General features: G+C 51.2%; 1 protein-coding gene across 7 annotated transcripts in view; it reads right to left on the minus strand.

Annotated features, from left to right (window-relative positions):
* PAQR3 (progestin and adipoQ receptor family member 3) overlaps window positions 1-8796 on the minus strand; it is a 38099-nt gene extending 29303 nt beyond the window's left edge. For 6 of the 7 annotated variants that reach the window (XR_006731254.1, XR_006731253.1, XM_045536899.1 and 3 more), the window contains exons 1-3: window positions 8487-8796; window positions 4710-4872; window positions 2403-2558 (exon numbers count right to left, since the gene is read on the minus strand). Coding sequence is in view for 4 of the 7 variants with exons in the window: in XM_045536899.1 (XP_045392855.1) it covers window positions 2403-2558; window positions 4710-4872; window positions 8487-8671 (504 nt within the window). In the remaining 3 variants the exon portion in view is untranslated. The remainder of the gene's footprint in view (window positions 1-2402; window positions 2559-4709; window positions 4873-8486) is intronic. The other variant, XR_006731255.1, reaches the window with a different exon arrangement.
* Between the last annotated feature and the right edge of the window lie 11479 nt (window positions 8797-20275).

Below are 20275 nucleotides of genomic sequence, written 5' to 3' on the forward strand. Positions count from 1 at the left end.
AGGAACATGCAAGGTTTTGTGGGAAGAGGGGGCTCTAAGGGAAAACAGAAATAAAAAACCCAGCAAATGCAGCAGGGAAGTTTGAGAGGAGAGAGACACAGGAGTACTGTCAGGCTGAACGTTTGAGCTGTGCCATGTGGCACGGGAGGGACAGCAGTTCTTTAAGAACAGGATGACATGGTTGTTTTTCAAATGGACTCATTACAAACATAGCTGACATCAGTGTAGAAAAGCAAGAGGGATGGGAACCAGCTAGAAAGGCATCGGTGTAGTTTACTCCAGAGATAACAGGGGGCCGGGCGCGGTGGCTCACCCCTGTGATCCTAGCTCTCTGGGAGGCTGAGGCAGGAGGATTGCTCGAGGTCAGGAGTTCGAGACCAGCCTGAGCAAGAGTGAGACCCCGTCTCTACTAAAAAAAAAAAAAAAAAAAAATAGAAAGAAATTATTTGACCAACTAAAAATATATATAGAAAAAATTAGCCGGGCACAGTGGCGCATGCCTGTAGTCCCAGCTACTCGGGAGGCTGAGGCAGGAGGATCGCTTGAGCCCAGGAGTCTGAGGCTGCTGTGAGCGAGGCTGACGCCACGGCACTCTAGCCCAGTAGACAGAGTGAGACGCTGTCTCAAAAAAAAAAAAAAAAAAAAAAAAAGAAAAAAGAGAAAAGAAAAAAAGAAAAAGACAAGAAAGCTCTTCACCTGGGCTGCAGGGCTACTGCCTGCTTGAAATCGCACGTCAGTGCCTGTTCAGGTTTGTGCCCAAATGTGCTTCTGCGGGGTCGGGGGTCCACAGCTTTCGACCTCACTGTGAAAGTGGCTGTGTTCCCTACAAGGTGACACGTCCTCACAGCTCTAGGCACCTGAGTGTCTGCAAAGGACTAGGAACCAGGGGAAAGAAAAGCCATTTCCCTTTACATGATCAGGGACTGGAGTTCCCTTTCCTTCTTCATCTCTCTGGACTCCAGTTTTTCTGGTAAGAGATTTACAAAACGTGTCCCACTTTAAAGTTTAGGAAGATGGAAACAGAAAACTTTCAGAAACATACAGGACAAGTGAAACAATTCCAATATTACATGACTGCACTCCCAAGCTCTTGATCAGTCTGTTCCCTCTAACTGTTTAAAACATGTCAACAGTTTCATGTAAAACGATTATGAAAGCTCAGCAGACAGGAACAGAGTTTACTCAAATCCATTCACAAGGTTAACTGCATATATATTTAATTATATGTTTACACTCCAAAGTGGCTAGAGGTTTAAAAGGCAAACGGCTCACAATTAATACTGCTTTTACCCATTCAAACCAAATTTAGGATTTTTCTCTTTGCTAGTTTTACGTTTTCTCTGTTACCGTGCAGAGAACAAGAGCTTGTGCGAGAACCCCCAACAGGCCAGTCCCCGTCAGCGAGGGCTGGGACTGCGGCCTGGAGCTTTGCCCCGGGCGAGGGCTGGGCAGAACGGCACTCTGCGAACAGACGGGAACTGACTGGCGTTGACAGGCCACTCCCTGCTCCTGAGGGACAGGCTCAGTCTTGGCCCAAGAGAGACGACTACACAGACAGAAGGAAAGAGCAAAGAGCACAGTAAGGAAGCAGGAAGAGAGGAGGGCTCAGGTGGACAGGCACTTTCTGAATGAACCCGAGGCACACCGAGCTCGCGGGAAGGTGCAGTTTGTCTCCTTGGCCGGGCACGGGGAGGGGGCAGGAGGTCACAGCCTACAAGGCTGAGCAGGCCAGCATTTTCAGGTCAGGTGCTACATACTCTCTGATCAGTGTTGAAACTGTTGCTTTGCACAAGGCAAAAACTGACTTTTCTGACCTCAGGGACAGAAGGCAGAGTTGATCCAGAACTCAGAAAAGACACACCTTTGTCAGACACACTCTCACTCCTCTTGCCTGTCACCAGGCCGACCCCACATGTGAGACTGAGCACAGGAAAACATACAAGAACAGGGGTCAACACGTTCACAGATACACCTTCCCTCACGTTTCCTCACTGATAAAGGAGGAAAGGGCAAGAAGAAAAAGAAAACAGTAGCCAACTGCGTGATTTTATCGAGCACTAACTTCAACTTCAATTCTATAAACACAAAAAGATATGGCACGTGCCCATCTGAGGAAGCTTGTAGCCATATGGATTTAGTGGAAACAGTAATGTCTATGTTAAGTTTCAGAAAATGAATTTAGGTATAGTTTTTCTGATGGAAAATTAATAAAATAATCATGGAGCTGGTAGCAGCTGTTTGAGGTCACAGGAACCTTCTGAACAATATATTACGTCTACACAGACTCATCTGTTTATTCTGTAAGTTAATTATACACTTATTCAGAAATTCAAAGGAACCATGGCAAGATAAACCCAAGACTTATATGAGAGATAGAACGTAAAACATTTTAAGCTACTTACGTTATTACAATAAAATGCATAAAATACTCCGGAGACATAGCAGCCCAGTATTCCGATAGAAATTCCTGCGTAGTCTAACGCCATCCACCTGCGGCAGGTTTTTTCTGACCGATGGCAGGAAAAGAGGTGATAGCCCACAGAGCAAAGCATGCAGACCTGCGGAGGATAAAAACACATCTTACAAAGTGACACGGAACAAAACGGAAGTAGCTCGCGGCTGACGTTCAGAGACGCGGCTCTGTGAAAGGACTGCGAGTCAGCCGCCCCTGGGCTGGGTTCTAGCCGGCTCTGTGCCCACAGCAAGGCAAGCCCCGCCGCTCCTCTAAGCCTCAGCTCTCTACCGGGTAAAACGGGAATAACAGTCATAAAAAAGGAACTTTAAAACGACAGCTATTTTATTCATATGAAAATCATTTTAATACAAATGAATAGCACAGTAATGGGAAAATTATACAATGCATATGTTTTAAGAGTATCTGAGGCTTACTTTGATGCATGAATGAGTTTACTGTTAAAAAGTATTTAGTATGGAAGTAATACATGTCCTTAAAAAAATCAACATACAATTGTATGATGTAGAACATATAAGCCCCTCCCACTCAATCTATTTCCCAGAAGCAGCCATTGATAACATTTGTTTTGTGTCTTTCCAGATATTTTCGATGCATGTCAAACACCTGAGATATAGAAGTCTACACATACATGATAAATACATGCTTTTTTTTTTTTTTTTTTAAAGAGACAAAGTCTCACTCTGTTGCTTAGGCTGGAGTGCCACAGTGCAATGATAGCGCACTGTAACCTCGAACTCCTGAGCTCAAGTGATCCTCCCGCCTCAGCCTCCCAAGTAGCTGAAACTACATGCACATGCCACACCTGATTTTTAAATTATTTGTAGAGATGGGGTCTTGCTATGTTGCCCAGGCTGGTCTCGAACTTTTGGCCTCGAGTGATCCTCCCACCTCAGCCTCCCCAATTGCTAGGATTATAGGCATGAGTCACTATGCCTGATCTATATATTTTTATTAATCCAATGGAATCATACTATATATTTTGTTCCACAATTTTTCACTTAATTTAAGAATTTTAACGTCTGTCTGAGACTCGGCGTATGCACTTTAAAGTTCTAAGGTAAACAGAGCTTTACTGTTGCTGAGGTCATGACGTGCTGACTCTGTGGTTGCCAAGGTGACAGCAAAGGTGACCTGAGTGGATCAGCCGCTCTGACGACTGATGAGGTCTCCACTGCAGAACTCCCTGTGGACACCAGGCACCTGCTGCGTCACATGGTGCAGGGGACGCAAAGACGAAACCTCTACACTCAAAGAGATCTTTCAAAATCAAATGCACAAAGAATGCAGTCAGGAGTCCTACAGAAAAGTCTGTGCAGAACGCAGTTAGGAAACCGAGGCGGGAGGATACGGGCTGTGTGGATGTGTGTCCGCATTTGGGGGGAGGGCCAGGAGGGGGGCAGAGCCCATCACAGAAGGGCTGTCACCTGAGCTGGAACTTACAAGGCCCTGGCATTCACTGAAGGCTTAAGCAAAGGTGGACACACGTTCGCGGGGTGCTGGAGCACAAGGAAAAGCCGCACACTGACAACCACAGACCCATTAACGGAATGTCATGTTGCCTCTGGGTAACACGATTCTGACAAGTCCGAGATGCCAAAGCGCTTTAGCTTCAGTATCACGGGCCAGGTCTGTGACTGCTGAGGATGGTGAGTGCACCCAGGCAGAGGTGGCCCAGAAGGGCTGCAACGGCAGGTGACAGCAATGGCCCTGGGGAGCAATGACATGAGCCTACACGCTAAGCCAGTGACAGTGGTGGTGGAGAAAATGCGACCAAAGAAAAAATGAACTAGCTCCAATATACACATTCTGTAACGAACAGCTCAGGCAGTGAAATGGTCCTCTACCACGCCTGTCATCCCAGCACTCGGGGAGGGCGAGGCGGGAGGACCGCTCGAGGTCAGGAGCTTGAGACCAGCCTGAGCAAGAGCAAGACCCCGTCTCTACTAAAAATAGAAAGAAATTAACCAGACAACTAAAAATATATGGAAAAAATTAGCCAGGAATGGGGGCGCATGCCTGTAGTCCCAGCTACTCGGGAGGCTGAGGCAGGAGGATCGCTTGAGCCCAGGAGTTTGAGGTTGTGAGCGAGGCTGATGCCACGGCACTCACTCTAGCCCGGGCAAAAGAGTGAGACTGTGTCTCAAAAAAAAAAAAAAAAAAAAAAAAAGTCACGGGTCTAAGGTAAGGTGACCGAAATCTCTCTTTACCAACAACAGTGTCTGCAACAACTGACCTGGAAGCAGAAAAGGCAGATGGAGCAAATCACAAAATCTTCCCTGGATGCACTTGCGGAAGGTAACACTGACGTCATGTCGTATATTCCCAGGGTGAAGAAGAGGAGGAAGCCCAGCAAGTGACTCCAAATGTTCACCGTCTCGTTAGACAAAATAAACAAGCTGGAAAGCAAACAAACATGCAACTCAGACTCCTGTGGGCTCACAGTCAGCATTCGAAGGTTGGGGACAATTTGGGGAAGTCACCAAACACTTGTTCCTTTAAGCTCTGACCCCATCTGCACCCTCCTAAATTTAATATAGTATTTAAATTAATTAATCTTTAACTTTTTCCACATCTGCACCAATCCTGGGATCTAGCGCTTGGTAGTGCTCACCTTTGTTACCATAATTATCACTTCCTGTTGATATTAGAGTCACTTACATATAAATTCCATTTCACCCTCCAGTCTAGCAATTCCCTGCTGGCAAGCACCATGCATAGTTATGGCACCACGGTTCCAAGCACAGGGCCTTGCTCAGATTCATCTACAGACGAAACGTCTGCAGAGAAGAATGTGCAGATGAAAACCTGCCGTTAACTGACTCACTTAGTCAACAACAGGCATCTGAAAACCTGCTCGGTGTAAGGTTACGCATAAACTTGAAAGACTTTAGCACACATCAAATCCAAATGCAAAATTAAATGGACTTAAGAGCAGCGGAATAAAGACAAACTTATCCACTGCAACGTTTCTTTAAGGCAGACATGCTGGAACAACCTTGCTGTGGATGTTCTGAAGCTGTACTGGTTTCCAGGGGGCGTAAGTCTATCCTTTTCAGGAACAAAAGGACTTTACTTTTAACATGGGTACTATCCGCCCTCTTTCAGAATGCCCTGGCTAACTGGTCTTGGCAGCACAGGTAGCGGAGAGTCTACCGCCCTGACCAGGAGTCGAGAGGCTGTCTCCACCCTGAGCAAGTCACTTGACCTCTCTGGGCTTCGATTTCTCCATCTATAAAATAAGGGGGTTGGATCAGATGCTGCTGCAACTTTCTTCCAGCTCCGTCCTTCCTTTTCTGGAACGGTTCTCTAGATGTGGACAGGACTCATCTGATTAAAATACTCTTGCAAAATATAATCTTTTTGCCGAAACTTAGGTTTTGCACCTTTACTGATTCAGAAGTCCTTATTAACAAGCACTGGCATATGATTCTAACCTACTGAATTGGCAACAGTCACCATGAGTCTAACTTTCCCATTTTTACAAGTGATAAACACAGCAAGGCCCCCAAACTATTAAACAACCATCAAGAACAAAGTGAATTTTGTATTATGAATTTCAGGCTTTGTTGTGTATGAGCATCAGGTATGAGCACTCCTTATAATTAGGGGAGGGGGTGCACAAGTGTGCAGGAAAAAAACAAACTTGTAACAAGACTGCTCTGACAGTCAATGCTATGCTCCGCCCACTGCCTCAGAACTTTTCATTGTTTGAAACTCAGTATACTCTGATTAATACTGAGAGGCACAGTTTTTCCATGTCCCTTCCAATTAAGAGTAGCAGCAGAACCGTTATGACACATAAAACTCCCCAGGCCAGGCGCGGTGGCTCTCGCCTGTAATCCCAGCACTCTGGGAGGCCGAGGTGGGAGGATCGCTCCAGGTCAGGAGTTCCAGACCAGCCTGAGCAAGAGCGAGACCCTGTCTCTCGCCACAGCACTCTAGCCCGGGCAATAGGGCGAGACTCTGTCTCAAAAAGAAAGAAAGAAAGAAAAAAATAAATAAAACTCCCGAGATTATACACAAAATCTGTCCTGGTCACTCTCCCGAAAGCTAAAAGAGAAGGCAAAGGCTGAACCTGGAAAAGATCAAGCCGACGAGAAAAGCACTTGCACAAATATCCCCGACAGAGCATCTACTCTTGCTGTAGGAAAAGTCCGGCACCCGCACACTCGCTCCAGCTTCAAAATCAACCATCATCATCATCAGCTGCTGAGCTTCAAAATCAGGGGATGCTAACAGCCACAACTTACTGAGGGCTTATGTACCTACCAGTACCTGCTATGTACCAGGCCCTCCAGAGCATTTTATATGCATAATCTTCATTTAATCCTTATTACCTTCTGAAGCAGATACTGAGATTACCCTCATTTTTAAAGGTGGGGAAAATAAAGCTTAGCGAGGTTAGCTTCTGCTAAAGGTCCCACAGGTGGTTAAGTGGCAGATTTGGATCCTAACGCCCTCTTGACTCAACAGCTCAAAATCTAGTACATCAGTTTCTACTCTACGAGATGGGGGCCCTAACATCAGCACGCAGAAGACAAACAAACATTTAAGGAAATTCGCCCCCTGCCCTGTCCCGGAGCTCCGCATCACAGCAGGCCCAGCTCATCTCTCCCTTAATCACTCACGCGCAGGAGGCAGCGGGGAGGGGAGCGGTCCTCGGGCTTGAAGCTGCGAGGTGCTGGGGGGCCTCCCATGCAAACCCAGCAGGGCCCGCACGGTGACGATGTCACCTGCGACCATGAGTCACACGCACACTTTCCAGGCAGGACAAAAGGAAAGAAACACAGGAAAAAAAACCAGGCTGGAAAGAAGAGCAAGCGTGAGACACTCAGCAATCTAAACTCAGCCAGGTTCCATCCGGCACCGGGCTGTGCCCCGTCCGCATCTCGATCCTCCTAGGGCAGGCTCTGCATCCGAGCGCACACGCTGAACCTTCACACAGGGCTATTATAAGGCCTAGAACAAGTTTCATTTTTGCTTTTTTCAACCCAGGCATGCAGGGGCCCGAGGTTGTAAAGGTTAAGAGCGGTAAAGACCTTCCTTTCCGGGAGCGGCCCCTGCGCTCTCGTGCGGGCGCTTTGCAACCGCGCTGTTCCGACGCGGCACTTCCCGCGACGGTTACTATGTAACAGCCTTAATTGCCCCTCCGCCGCCGTCGCCCCGGCTGGACCCGAGTCGCTGCACGGGGACGGGGGCCGCGGCTGCCGTTTCCTGCGGGACCCGGCACCGGGCACGCCCCGAGCACGCGCCCCACGCCCCGAGCACGCGCCCCACGCCCCGGGCACGCGCCCCACGCCCCGGGCACGCACCAGGCACGCCCCGGGCACGCGCCCCACGCCCCGGGCACGCGCCCCACGCGCCTGCCGAACGAACGCACCTGGGCTCCCCCCCACACGGCCACGGGGACGGGTCCCGACGTCCGGGCCCCCGGGACGGGCCTAAACAGGGACGAGGCCGAGGTGCGCGCGGGGCCACCAGCTGCGGGGTCGGCGCCACCGCGTCCCCACGAGCAGCCGCGACAACGGGGCTGGCGAAGCTCCGCGCGAGCAGCACAGCGCCGCGGGGGCGTCCCGGCGGGGCCCGAGGGGACCCAGGGACCCAGGGACCGAGGGGGCCGAGAGGAACCGGGGGCCGAGGGGAACCGGGGACCGAGGGGAACCGGGGGCCGAGAGGAACCGGGGGCCGAGGGGAACCGGGGGCCGAGGGGAACCGGGGACCGAGGGGACCCAGGGACCCAGGGACCGAGGGGGCCGAGAGGAACCGGGGGCCGAGGGGAACCAGGGACCGAGGGGAACCAGGGGCCGAGGGGACCCAGGGACCCAGGGGACCCAGGGACCGAGGGGGCCGAGGGGACCCAGGGACTGAGGGGACCCAGGGACTGAGGGGGCCGAGGGGAACCAGGGACCGAGGGGAACCGGGGGCCAAGGGGACCCAGGGACTGAGGGAACCCGGGGGCCGAGGGGACCCAGGGACTGAGGGGACCCAGGGGGCCGAGGGGCGGACGCACCTCTTGAGGCAGAGGCGGGACGGCAGGTAGGCCCGGTAGCCGTCCGTGATGTACGGGTTGTCCCGCAGCGAGCCCGGGACCTGCTCGTAGGTGTAGAGGCGGATGCCGCGGGGCACGAGCACCGGCCACGACTGGAAGCCGCCCAGCTCGATGTAGTGCGCGCTCTTGAGCAGCTTCTGCTGCATCGTCCCGGCCGCCGCCCGGGGAGGGGGCTCCGCCGCCGCCGCCCCCGCCCCGGAGCCCGCGGACGCCGCGCGAGGTAACCGCGACCCCGGCCCCGCCGCCGCCCAGGCCGGTCTCGGCGCGCAGCCCCGGCGGCGTCGCGGCCCTCTCTGACGTCACACGCCGCGCCGGCCCCGCCGCCCAGGCCGGTCTCGGGCGCAGCCCCGGCGGCGCCGCGGCCCTCTCTGACGTCACACGCCGCGCCGGCCCCGCCACCCAGGCCGGTCTCGGGCGCAGCCCCGGCGGCGTCGCGGCCCTCTCTTACGTCACACGCCGCGCCGGCCCCGCCACCCAGGCCGGTCTCGGCGCGCAGCCCCGGCGGCGTCGCGGCCCTCTCTGACGTCACACGCCGCGCCGGCCCCGCCCCTCGGCCCTCGGCGGCCGGCGCGGGGCTGCGCGCACGAGGGGCGCGCCGGGGCTCCCCCTGCTGGTGGAAAGGCGCAAAGCGCGTGCGCGCCTGGGCGCCGGGGCTCCCCCTGCTGGTGGGAAGAGCGCACAGCACAGAACTGCACCGGCCCGTTCAAGTGGGTTTTTTCCCTTTTGTAACGGGAAGCAGGAATTGCTGCATTTTGAAAAATCAAGAGGAAAAGAGTTAACGGGAAGGAAAATGAGAGCTTCCTCTCCGGCTGGTTCATGCTTGCAATGGCGCACACTTAGTGTCAGAAGGGACCACTGAGGCTTTCTGAGCTAACGTGGGTTCTTAGGAGCAATGTAGTGGGAAATTGAGGAAACATGCACCCAAATCCAGCGTGTGCTGAGCAACGAAGACACAGAGCCCGTCCTCTGACCACGGTAGAGTTAAACTAGAAAGAAACAAGGAAACTAAAAATCTCCACGCCCGGAATTGAAACAACACATGGAGTGTTTCCTGGGCTGATGAAATCACGGTGGAAATGAGAAAATCTCCTTCACTGACTGATCATAAAGACAGAGCTTATCAAAACCCTGTGGGGTGCAGCCATAGCAGCGCAGAGAGGAAAAGTTATAGCTTGGTCTGTTTCTGGCTATGTATTGTGATGCAAATGCTTATTCCTCATGGCAACAGGGCAGGTCATTAGTTTGAGTCCGGGTAGGTAGGTCCCGGGCCCATTACGGGATGTCGTAAGGGAGAAAACGTAGTATCTTTTCCTCACTCATCACGAGGTTGACAGCTGGCACCCTGTGTAGATAAAACAAAGATTAACAAGAGAAAGGTTCATGCCTGTGATCCTAGCACTCTGGGAGGCCGAGGCGGGAGGATTGTTTGAGGTCAGGAGTTCAAGACCAGCCTGAGCAAGAGCGAGACCCCGTCTCTACTAAAAAAAACAGAAAGAAATAACCTGGACAACTAAAAATATGTAGAAAAAATTAGCCGGGCATGGTGGCGCATGCCTGTCGTCCCAGCTACTCGGGAGGCTGAGGCAGGAGGATGGCTTGAGCCCAGGAGTTTGAGGTTGCTCTAGCCCGGGCAACAGAGCAAGACTCTGTCTCAAAAAAAAAAAAAAAAAAAAAAACAAGAGAAAGGTAAACAAATTTAACAAAGTTTTACATGACAGGGGAGTCTTCAGAAATGAAGACCCAAGCCCCAGGGAAACCTGTGTTTTTATGCCAAATCTGATGAAAGAAGTGGATAGTTGTAGACAAACAGGATTGGACAAAAGAGGCAAGATCTAATGATAATAAACTGAGGCTGGGGGCACCCAGCTAGACCTGCTTGTTCAGAGCACCTTTCTAGAATGAAGGTCTTATGACCTACTTTCAGGTAAGGCGGGGCAGAGAATTCTTTTATGACCACACCTCACACGGAAAGGCAGGGAAAGGTCAGAAAGTAACCCGACTAGGTTTTATGGCTTGCTTGGGGAGAGGAATTCTAGCTTTTATGATGACCTGCCTCAGGGGAGAGAAATTCTAGTTTGTAAGATCTGCTCGAGAAGAACAGGGAGAAGAAGGAAAGGAGGGTGGGAATAAGTCTGAGAGACCTCGCTTCCGGGGCCTTCCCAGCCTCCTTCAGTTCGAAGCACTCAGTGTGCCGAAGCGTCCTAATTTGGGGTATTGTGTTTTGAGCCATGACAGCAAACCATAATCACTCATAATGTCCATTGTTCATTATTATGCTGTCAGCAATATTAGTTGATTTTTGAGAAGCAGTATGGCTTAGTCACTAAGACTGTGGACTTTGAAGCCATACTCCCTGAGTTTGAACTTCTGTTCAGCCATTTATCAGCTACGTGTCCTTGTCCAAGTTACTTTTCCGTGCCTCAGTTTTCTTATGGGTAAAGCAGGAATGATCATAGCACTTCGTGTTGTGAGGATGAAATGAGCAAATCCATGGGACATTCTTAGAAAAGTACCAGGTGTATTGTTAGCACCCAACAAACGTTAGCTGTGTATGGAGTTCAAGGAAAAATAAACTAATAAACTGAAAAAATAAATGGAGATATAGCCTAAGTGAACTTAACTAATCACATAAAAGAAGTGAGACTTATTTTTTGGGCCATGGAGCTAGAAATAATATTTGAGAGCGTAGTGAGTGCTGGTGTATGATCTCTGCTGCAGGTCGCTGTGTACAGGAACTCTCATTTCTTAGAGGAGGAAGATTGTGCCTGAGAATGCCGCCTCCACTCCTACAGACCCCTTACGGGAGGTTCCTTTCCCACCTATTATTGCTGGCACCACATGACACTACCTGGTGGCCACTGCTGAGCCCAAGGTAGGTCAGTGGACCATGAGACGTCCTGCCACAAATATCCACTCAATGGTAATTAGTCTCACTCATCAGTTTTGTCCCTGGGAATTTGACCTGGAGATATGGGAAGAGAATTTGCAGCCTAGCATTTGAAACAGAAAGTAGAAAGATGCCCAGAGATGATGAGAGATAAAGTAGCTGAGTTAGGGTCACAGCGGGACCCTGGAGGGAAGAACTAAAAACGGAAGCTGCTTTGATCGAAGCCTGTTGCCGAATGACTTCTGGGTGGATTTCAACGATTCACGGCCCATTTCAGTTCTCCCTGGTCCATTCGCATGGTTTAACTTTTAAATTAAACACTCGAACACCAAGCATTTAACAAATAACTGCTTAGGACATGCATGGCCAAATATGAAAAGATAGAGCAACAACCCACGTCTGCATCTAGAGTGAGGAAGAGGTCTATAAGCAAGAAATGATACTAACAAAAATGCGAAGAGCTTTTCCACTCAGGTCTGCAAGACGACAGACTCGGAAGCTGACTGCTTTGGGGCACCTCTACCAGGTGGGAACACCAAGGTGAGAGGGCACAATTCCCCACAGGTAACCATGACATCGTGGCACTGTGAGGGCTCTGGCTGTTTAGTCGTGGTGCTTGGCAGAATCTGTCTTCAGCCCTATGTCTGGTGGAGAAGTAACACCTGGCGAGGCTCCTGGTGGGACACCAGCCCCAGGCTACCCGTGGGGGACCAGCGATGGCATCCAGCAGGAGACCTCGGTGCTTCTGGAAGGGGCAAGATGGGGAACTGAACCGCTCAGTCAGAGAAAACGGAAAAAGGGTCTCACCCTGTCATGAACATCCGGGAGACACAGCCTGGGTTTAGAGATGCTTCAGGTGGTGGAGGGTGGGCAGGGAAAAGGTTCTCGAGGTGCTAGGAGTCCTGCATTCCCACGTGGCAGCAAGAGCTGGGGAGATCTGGATTTTTACTGTTACTGGGAGTCAGTCTGCACCCCCAGGCACAGCAGGGCTGGGGAAACTTAGGTGCACCTGGTCTTGTGGAATGATTTTCAGGGAGACTGGGATGGACGGGTAGGGGGTGCTGCGTGGGGCATTTGGGGTGAGGAAGATATTTCCTTTCTTGCTTTTATCCTCCCTCCCTTCTTTGCTTCCTGTCCTTCTTGTGTATCCTTTCTGCCTTTTTTATTTTTAACCACTCTAACAATATTAGAGTAAGACTTGCAGGTAGTGGGATGGACACAACATAGAACTTTACGTTTATTGAATTCCTACTACGCACCATGGATTCTCCTAGACACAAACAAAACGAAGGTGAATAAGACGTACTTCAGGTGATCATCTTTGCAAATCTCGGCAGCGCTGACGTTCTGATCACTCCCCCATTAAACTTTTTTCTGGACTTTTGGGAACACCCTCACCTGGATTTTTTCTTCTCTCTCTGGCCCGTCTGTCACAGGGGCCTCTGATGGCTGCTCTTTCTCTGTTTGACCCTTAAGTCAGGGTGTCAGGATTCTTTCTTCAGTGTTTTTAATTCCTTTTTTTTTTTTCACTGTATATATTTTCATGGCTTCCGTTACTATCTTTAAGGTGATGACTCTCACGTCTAGATTTTCGGCCATATCTCTCTTCTACGCATTTGGATTCACATATAGAACTGTACATGGAAACAAATATTTACAATGAACTCATTATCTTTTCTCCTAAATCTATTCAATCCCTAATTCCCTATTTTTTTTTTTTTTTGAGACAGAGTCTCACTCTGTTGCCCGGACTAGAGTGCCATGGCGTCAGCCTCGCTCACAGCAACCTCAAACTCCTGGGCTCAAGCGATCCTCCTGCCTCAGCCTCCCGAGTAGCTGGGACTACAGGCATGCGCCACCATGCCCGGCTAATTTTTTCCATATATATTTTTAGTTGGCCAGATAATGTCTTTCTAGTTTTAGTAGAGACGGGGTCTCGCTCTTGCTCAGGCTGGTCTCGAACTCCTGACCTCGAGTGATCCTCCTGCCTCGGTCTCCCAGAGTGCTGGGATGACAGGCGTGAGCCACCGCGCCCGGCCTGGATTTTCGTTTGTTTAAAGAACGACCCGCCCAGTTTAGTCTCGGAGGCAGCAGGTGGTGCTTGTGGGAGATGAGTCAGCAGGTGCAGGAAAGGTCGTGCAATGTGACCTCCCTGCCAGCAGGTGGCGCCTGTGGTGAGACCAGACCAGACCCTGTGGGATGAGTCAGCAGGTGCAGGAAAAGGTCGTGCAATGCGACCTCCCTGCCAGCAGGTGGCGCCTGTGGTGAGACCGGACCAGACCCCGTGGGATGAGTCAGCAGGTGCAGGAAAAGGTCGTGCAATGCGACCTCCCTGCCAGCAGGTGGCGCCTGCCGGAGGAGCAAACTGCAAGGTTGTTCTCGGGTCATGTGACCGGCGCTAGTGCCCCCGTGGGGGGGCGGGGCCTGGGACTCCAGGTGTGACTTATTCTCCGCCAAGGCGGGGGCAGGGGCGGGGGCGGAGCGAGCAGGGGGCGGGGCGAGCAGGGGGCGGGGCGAGCAGGGGGGCTGGGCGGGGCGAGCAGGGGGCGGGGCGGGGCGAGCCGCCCCAAGCGTGGCAGGTACCTCTAGCAGGGGTCAAAGGTCTGTTCCCGCCTTGGGCGAAGCTGCCAGGAGGGCGCACGTGGCCCGTCACCCCGGAGGGCCGCGTGCCGGGTGGGGCTGCCCGAGACGCCCGTCTGTGGCGGCCTCGCTCCTTCCGGCCTCCCTGGCGGGGCCTCGAGCGGCCGAGCTCCCCAGCCGGGGCCACGTGGGTTGGGGGTTCCCACCCGGGTCCGGCCCGAGCGAGGAGCGCAGCAACCCCGTGAGAGGCGGGAGCCCCTCGGGCCCGCAGCTCGGACCCACGCGGCACTTGACCGTGACCTGCCCCTGCGGGCACGGAGCCCTGGGGGACTCCCTCACCAATGTCCCCTGTGTCCCCGGCCCCGCAGGCCCCGCCCCGAGCCCCAGAGATGACCCCTGACCCCGCCAGGGAGAAGGCTGCTGGTCCCACGTCCCCCCCAGGGGCCCAAGCTGGATCGATGTCCCCAGCCCAGGGTGTGTCCCCCCCTGCTGGAGTCACCGGCCAAGCAGCGCCGGGAGGGCGGGCGGGGACCTCTCAGTCCGAGCCCCCTCGGCCCACCGCCCGACCCCGAGGGGACAGGTCCCAGCCCGGTGCCCTGCGGCCGCCCCCGAGCGGTGGCTACATTGTATCTCTTGGCAGCAGCGGGTGGGGAAGACGGTCTGCCCCGGGGTCGTCTCCCACCTTCTTCCCCGGGGAGGCAGAATGACCGGGCCCTGGGGCCCCCCAGATTGCCTGGGACCCCCTGCACCCCGTGACCCCTGCGGTCTGGGCGGGAGTTGGGAGATGTCTGTGGGCACCAGCAAGGCGGAGCCTGAGGGGGAGGCCCCTGGGAGGACACAGGTGCCCGGTGGGGAGAGAAGCAATATGGCAGCCGGGCGCGGTGGCTACACCTGTCACCCCAGCGCTCTGGGAGGCCGAGGGGGGAGGATCGCTCGAGGTCAGGAGTTCGAGACCAGCCTGAGCAAGAGCCAGACCCCGTCTCTACCAAAAATAGAAAGAAAGTAGCTGGCCAACTAAAAAAATATATATATAGAAAAAATTAGCCGGGCGTGGTGGCGCATGCCTGTAGTCCCAGCTACTCGGGAGGCTGAGGCAGGAGGATCGCTGGAGCCCAGGAGTTTGAGGTTGCTGTGAGCGAGGCTGACGCCACGGCACTCACTCTAGCCCGGGCGACAGAGCGAGACTCTGTCTCAAAAAAAAAAAATTAAGAAAAGAAATTAAATGCAAAATAATACACTACCACCCTCAGCCACCAGGCAAATGGCAGCAGGCATTTACTGAGAGTTTACTGCACACCAGGCAACTCCCTGAGTGGGATCTTTGCCCTAACTATTGTTTTATTATTATGAGACAATTCCTGCGGATGCTGCCCTGTAGTTATAACCGTCGTCCTGCAGAACTGCGGCCCCCCAGCCCCGCCTGGAGCCTGACGCTGAGATTGGGGTCACAAATGAGTCATTCTAAGGTTGGTACACTGTGGTTAAAAAAATAAAAATCAATTTATTGTCTGCATCCGAATTGAAATCCTTAAACAGGAATCAGCCAGCCGTCTAGAAAGTTAGATTTAAAGAGGTTTATAAAACAGAAAACTTGGTGATTCAGTTCATACACGTTTTGAACGGCTCTGTAGTTTTTGTGTCTGTCGCATAACAGGAAATAATTTGCTGTTCTGTTTTCCGCGGGAAAAACGGACACAAAGGATGCTTTTTGAAAGGCAAGCTTCAGCGCAGATGGATGAAAATCTCGCCCCCTCGCCTGTTCACTGCCTTCTCTCTCCCTCGTTTCCGACTCATTTTTCCTCTTTCAGAGGACAGAGGACGACTGAGTTTGGGGAGATGACTCTGTGGTCACATGTGACCGGTTCCTGGGCAGAAACGTACACAGGGTGGGGTGGAGAGTAGCGCAGAATTAACCACGTGTCCAGTTTTTTGGTTTTTTTTTTTTTTTGAGACAGAGCCTTGCTCTGTCACCCTGGCTAGAGTTCAGCAGTGTCAGCCCAGCTCACAGCAACCTCACACTCCTGGGCTCAAGCGATCCTCCTGCCTCAGCCTCCCGAGTAGCTGGGACTACAGGCATGCGCCACCATGCCCAGCTAATTTTTCCTATATATATTTTTAGTTGTCCAGATAATTTCTTTCTATTTTTAGTAAAGACGGGGTCTCACTCTTGCTCAGGCTGGTCTCGAACTCCTGACCTCGAGTGATCCTCCTGCCTCGGCCTCCCAGACTGCTAGGATGACAGGAGTGAGTCACCGTGCCCGGCCCTCCATTTACCAACTTGAGACGCTGTGGGCACTAAGGACAGGGGACACATTTCATTCCTGCCTATGTCCCCTGTCCTTGGCACAGGACCCAGCCCCTACTAGCACTTGCTCAATGCTGGATGAAATAAAATTCAAGAAGCTGCCCGTGCATCACCCCATGTGACCTCATGTAGCAACAGAGCGTCACTTTCACACACGCACCTGGAACCTTCTCACAAGCAGAGAGTTGGGGGACTTGTCCTAGGTGTGGCGGCTGTTTAGAGGTGGACGCAAGACGGGAAATCAGAGCCCTTCAGGGGTAGAGGGTTCATCATCCCACAGCGGAACAAGTGGAAACACAGGTCTCTCTTTTGGAGCTGTAATGTGGCATCGCACGGGTAGGTGGCAGTGCTGGTATAGGATAGGAAAGACGCAGCCTTTCAGGAGCGGGGACTTGGGCTAACTTAGGGGGCCCTTTGTGACCAGTTGACAGAGCCTGGTGGCTTCAGCAGCAGCCACTACAGCACCACAACCGCCACCATCAGCAACACCATCTGTCTCACCCTTGGGAGTGGCAGCGTTGATTTTTCTGAACACCAGTCTTCTGATTTTTAGTTCAACATGCTTTCTGTTACAATAATACTTCTTTCATTAGGGTTTTTGTTTGCTTGTTAAAAATAGTGACATAGTTTCCCTTATGATAAGAATAACATATTATCCTTACAAAATTCAAACTTAGAGATACAGACGTTTTAAGAAAGCCAAACATTTCCCTTATTCCAACCTCTTTCATCTAGCAACAATTTAAAAAAGTTTTTCCTATGCATAAAATTATAACTATTTCTTTAATGGAAATTGAATAAAATTATAGATACTTTTCTTTAAATTTAAAGGCTTATGCGGAGTGGACTTAGACCTGCTCCATGAACTCTCTGGACTAATATGTTATCTAATTTTGTGCTTTTGGGACTCACGTCTGTGGGTTATGTTTGAATGTTGGTCCTGCAGCTCCTAACGATTGTTCTTCTATTCTTTCCCAGATTAGCGTTATTGTGATTTTAGCCCTTTTAATTTGTAACACATGGTGTGATTCAAACCACTGAGTCTTAGCATCTGTCAGTGATAAGATCATTCTTTTCAGTGGTAGAAGGATGGCTGCCAATAATCTGGCAGAATTTGGCTTTTTATGGTTAGGCTATTAATGACTGTAAAAGTGAAATTATGGCCAGTATATTTTGTTCTGCTTAAGCATCAGCCAGCTTTCTGAAAGCTCTTTTAAATTTCCACCCCAAATTAAAACTGGGGCTATCTTGGATGTTCCAAAGCAAAACTTTTTCTCTGTCCCTAATGTTTGTATTCCAAATCGTTTCTGTAGGACCTTCTCACTCCTTGACGTGTCGAGGTTGGATTCTGCCGTCACGAGGACGGAGGGCAGTCCGGGGTACGCGGGAGATGGGACCACGGTGAAGCCACTGCGGTGCCTGGTGGGTCCTACCTTAGGGGAACCCTGGCAAAAGGGCATTGACTTGTCCTCCTAGATACTGTCCCAAGGCTGCTGGTTTAAGGGTCTGGTTCTTCCATTTGAATTCTTTCTCTTACTCTATTTAGATCTATTTATTTTTTATTCCATTCCCTTTAACTTCGGTTTTTATGTGCATTTTTTTTCTGATGTATATCTCTACCTATAGATAGATATGTACTATATGACAATATCAGCATTGGCCGGGCATGGTGGCTCATGCCTGTAGTCCTAGCACTCTGGGAGGCCGAGGCAGGAGGATCGCTTGAGGTCAGGAGTTCGAGATGAGCCTGAGCAAGAGCGAGACCCCATCTCTACTAAAAATAGAAAGAAATTATATGGACAGGTAAAAATATATAGAAAAAATTAGCCGGGCATGGTGGCGCATGCCTGTAGTCCCAGCTACTCGGGAGGCTGAGGCAGGAGGATCGCTGGAGCCCAGGAGTTTGAGGTTGCTGTGAGCTAGGCTGACGCCACGGCACTCACTCTAGCCCGGGCAACAGAGCGAGACTCTGTCTCAAAAAAAAAATATATCAGCATCATCATATATATAATATACTCATGGACTATATTAGGACAACAGTACTTATTTATAATTTATAAATAAGTAAATATACATTTGTGGTAATGGGTGTACATGCCCAATTTTTTTTTTTCCTGATGGTAGTGTACAAGAAGAAATATTTGAGACTACTGTTCAGTACTATGCATTTCTTGAGAACAGGGGTTATTTCTTTTCTTCTTGATATCCTTAATTGCTTAGCAGAGTGTCTGGCCTATGATAGGTAGTTAATAAGTATTATTGGACGGCTGACTTGCTGGATGGATGGATAAATGAATAAATCATGTGATTATGTTTCTCCTTAGGAAGGGGAGGTGGTCTTGTGTTACTGTTTGGCAAATACTTCAGTGTGCTAAAGACACACCTGGATCATCAAACAACCAGACTGATCTAGATATTACGTCTGGATGTATTAGGAACTGATTCAGCTTGTCACATTTTCCGACAATCTCCTGGATTGATGGATTAACATAAAATAAATGGTGAATGTGATCGAGAAATTTTATGTGACTTTGCTTCAAAGGATTCATTTGTCTTAAATATTATCAGAATAATATCTGTGGTTTAACAAATGACGTGATCTCCGCAAACCTCAAAGTTGAGATTTCTTTCTATTTTTTCTCCTTTTCGTGAAAAAAGTTATGTGACTAGAACAACCCAAGGACATGATCAGGGATGAAGTAAGGGGAGGAGAAAAGTTCTAAAAGGGTTTGTGGGCCCATATTCAACTGAGGTGTGAACTCCTCTGACATCTGTCTTCTGTCCCCCGACTTATTAGGGGGACAGTGATGGGACCGTGCCCCCTAGACAGTCTCCCAGGTCCCCTCTCTGGCTGATTTTCCCCCACCTCTGCCATTCTTTTTTTTTTTTTTTTTTTTTGAGACAGAGTCTCGCTCTGTTGCCCGGGCTAGAGTGCCGTGGCATCAGCCTCGCTCACAGCAACCTCAAACTCCTGGGCTCAAGCAATCCTCCTGCCTCAGCCTCCTGAGTAGCTGGGACTACAGGCATGTGCCACCATGCCCAGCTCATTTTTTCTATATATATTTTTAGATGTCCATATAATTTCTTTCTATTTTTAGTAGAGATGGGGTCTCGCTCTTGCTCAGGCTGGTCTCGAACTCCTGACCTCGAGCGATCCTCCTGCCTCGGCCTCCCAGAGTGCTGGGATTACAGATGTGAGCCACCGCGCCCGGCCTTCTCTGCCAGTCTTACTGTCCACGTGCACCATTGTGTGAGACGGGGCTAGCACATAGTAGGTGCTCAGAAGTGTCTGCTGACCCACCACACCGTGGGACAGTTCTCCACGTGGCCTTGGGCCGACTCAGCTCTCCCCTGTCCCCATCTGTTCTCAGGAATATCTGTAGAACGTGCTGGAATGCAGCTTTGCAAGACAAGGAGGAACCAGCGGGAACAGCCCAGGCTCCTTTCCAAGCTCCACTAGAAACAGGATGTCCTTGGACACTTTAGGTCAGCACGTCTATTGTCCCCAGGGGACAAAGCTCAGGGACGGCTGCTTCCTGGGCCCCTCAGCTGCAGTGCGGGGTGGGGGCACATGCAGGTGAGGATTTACCTGCCCCAGGTGGCTTCCCTGAGCCTTGGGGGACTGGCTGGTCATGAATCCCAGGCTTCCTTTGTCCCTGGCTGCCTCTCTGCAAGTGACATGTGCGTGTGGGTGTCCTGTCTCCTGGACTCAGACAAACTGGTGGGAAGTGCCCAGGGAACTTGCTAGCACAGCCCTCTACAGTTTGGTGCTTGTGGGGGCAGCACGGGGTGGGGGGCAGCGTGGCCCCCCCAGGCCTGGCCACATCCCTCACCCGGGGGCAGCCGGTGTGGTCAGTTCTGCCCGGCAACACCCCGTCCGCCTGTGGGCAGGGAAGGGAAATTTTGTCTTCTTTAGTTTTATCTTCTTTATAATCCTCCTCCCTTCTGCAAATAGATAACAGATTTTTTTAAAAAGAA

The sequence above is a fragment of the Lemur catta genome, chromosome 24, assembly GCF_020740605.2.
Source record: "Lemur catta isolate mLemCat1 chromosome 24, mLemCat1.pri, whole genome shotgun sequence".
Lineage (NCBI taxonomy): Eukaryota > Metazoa > Chordata > Mammalia > Primates > Lemuridae > Lemur > Lemur catta.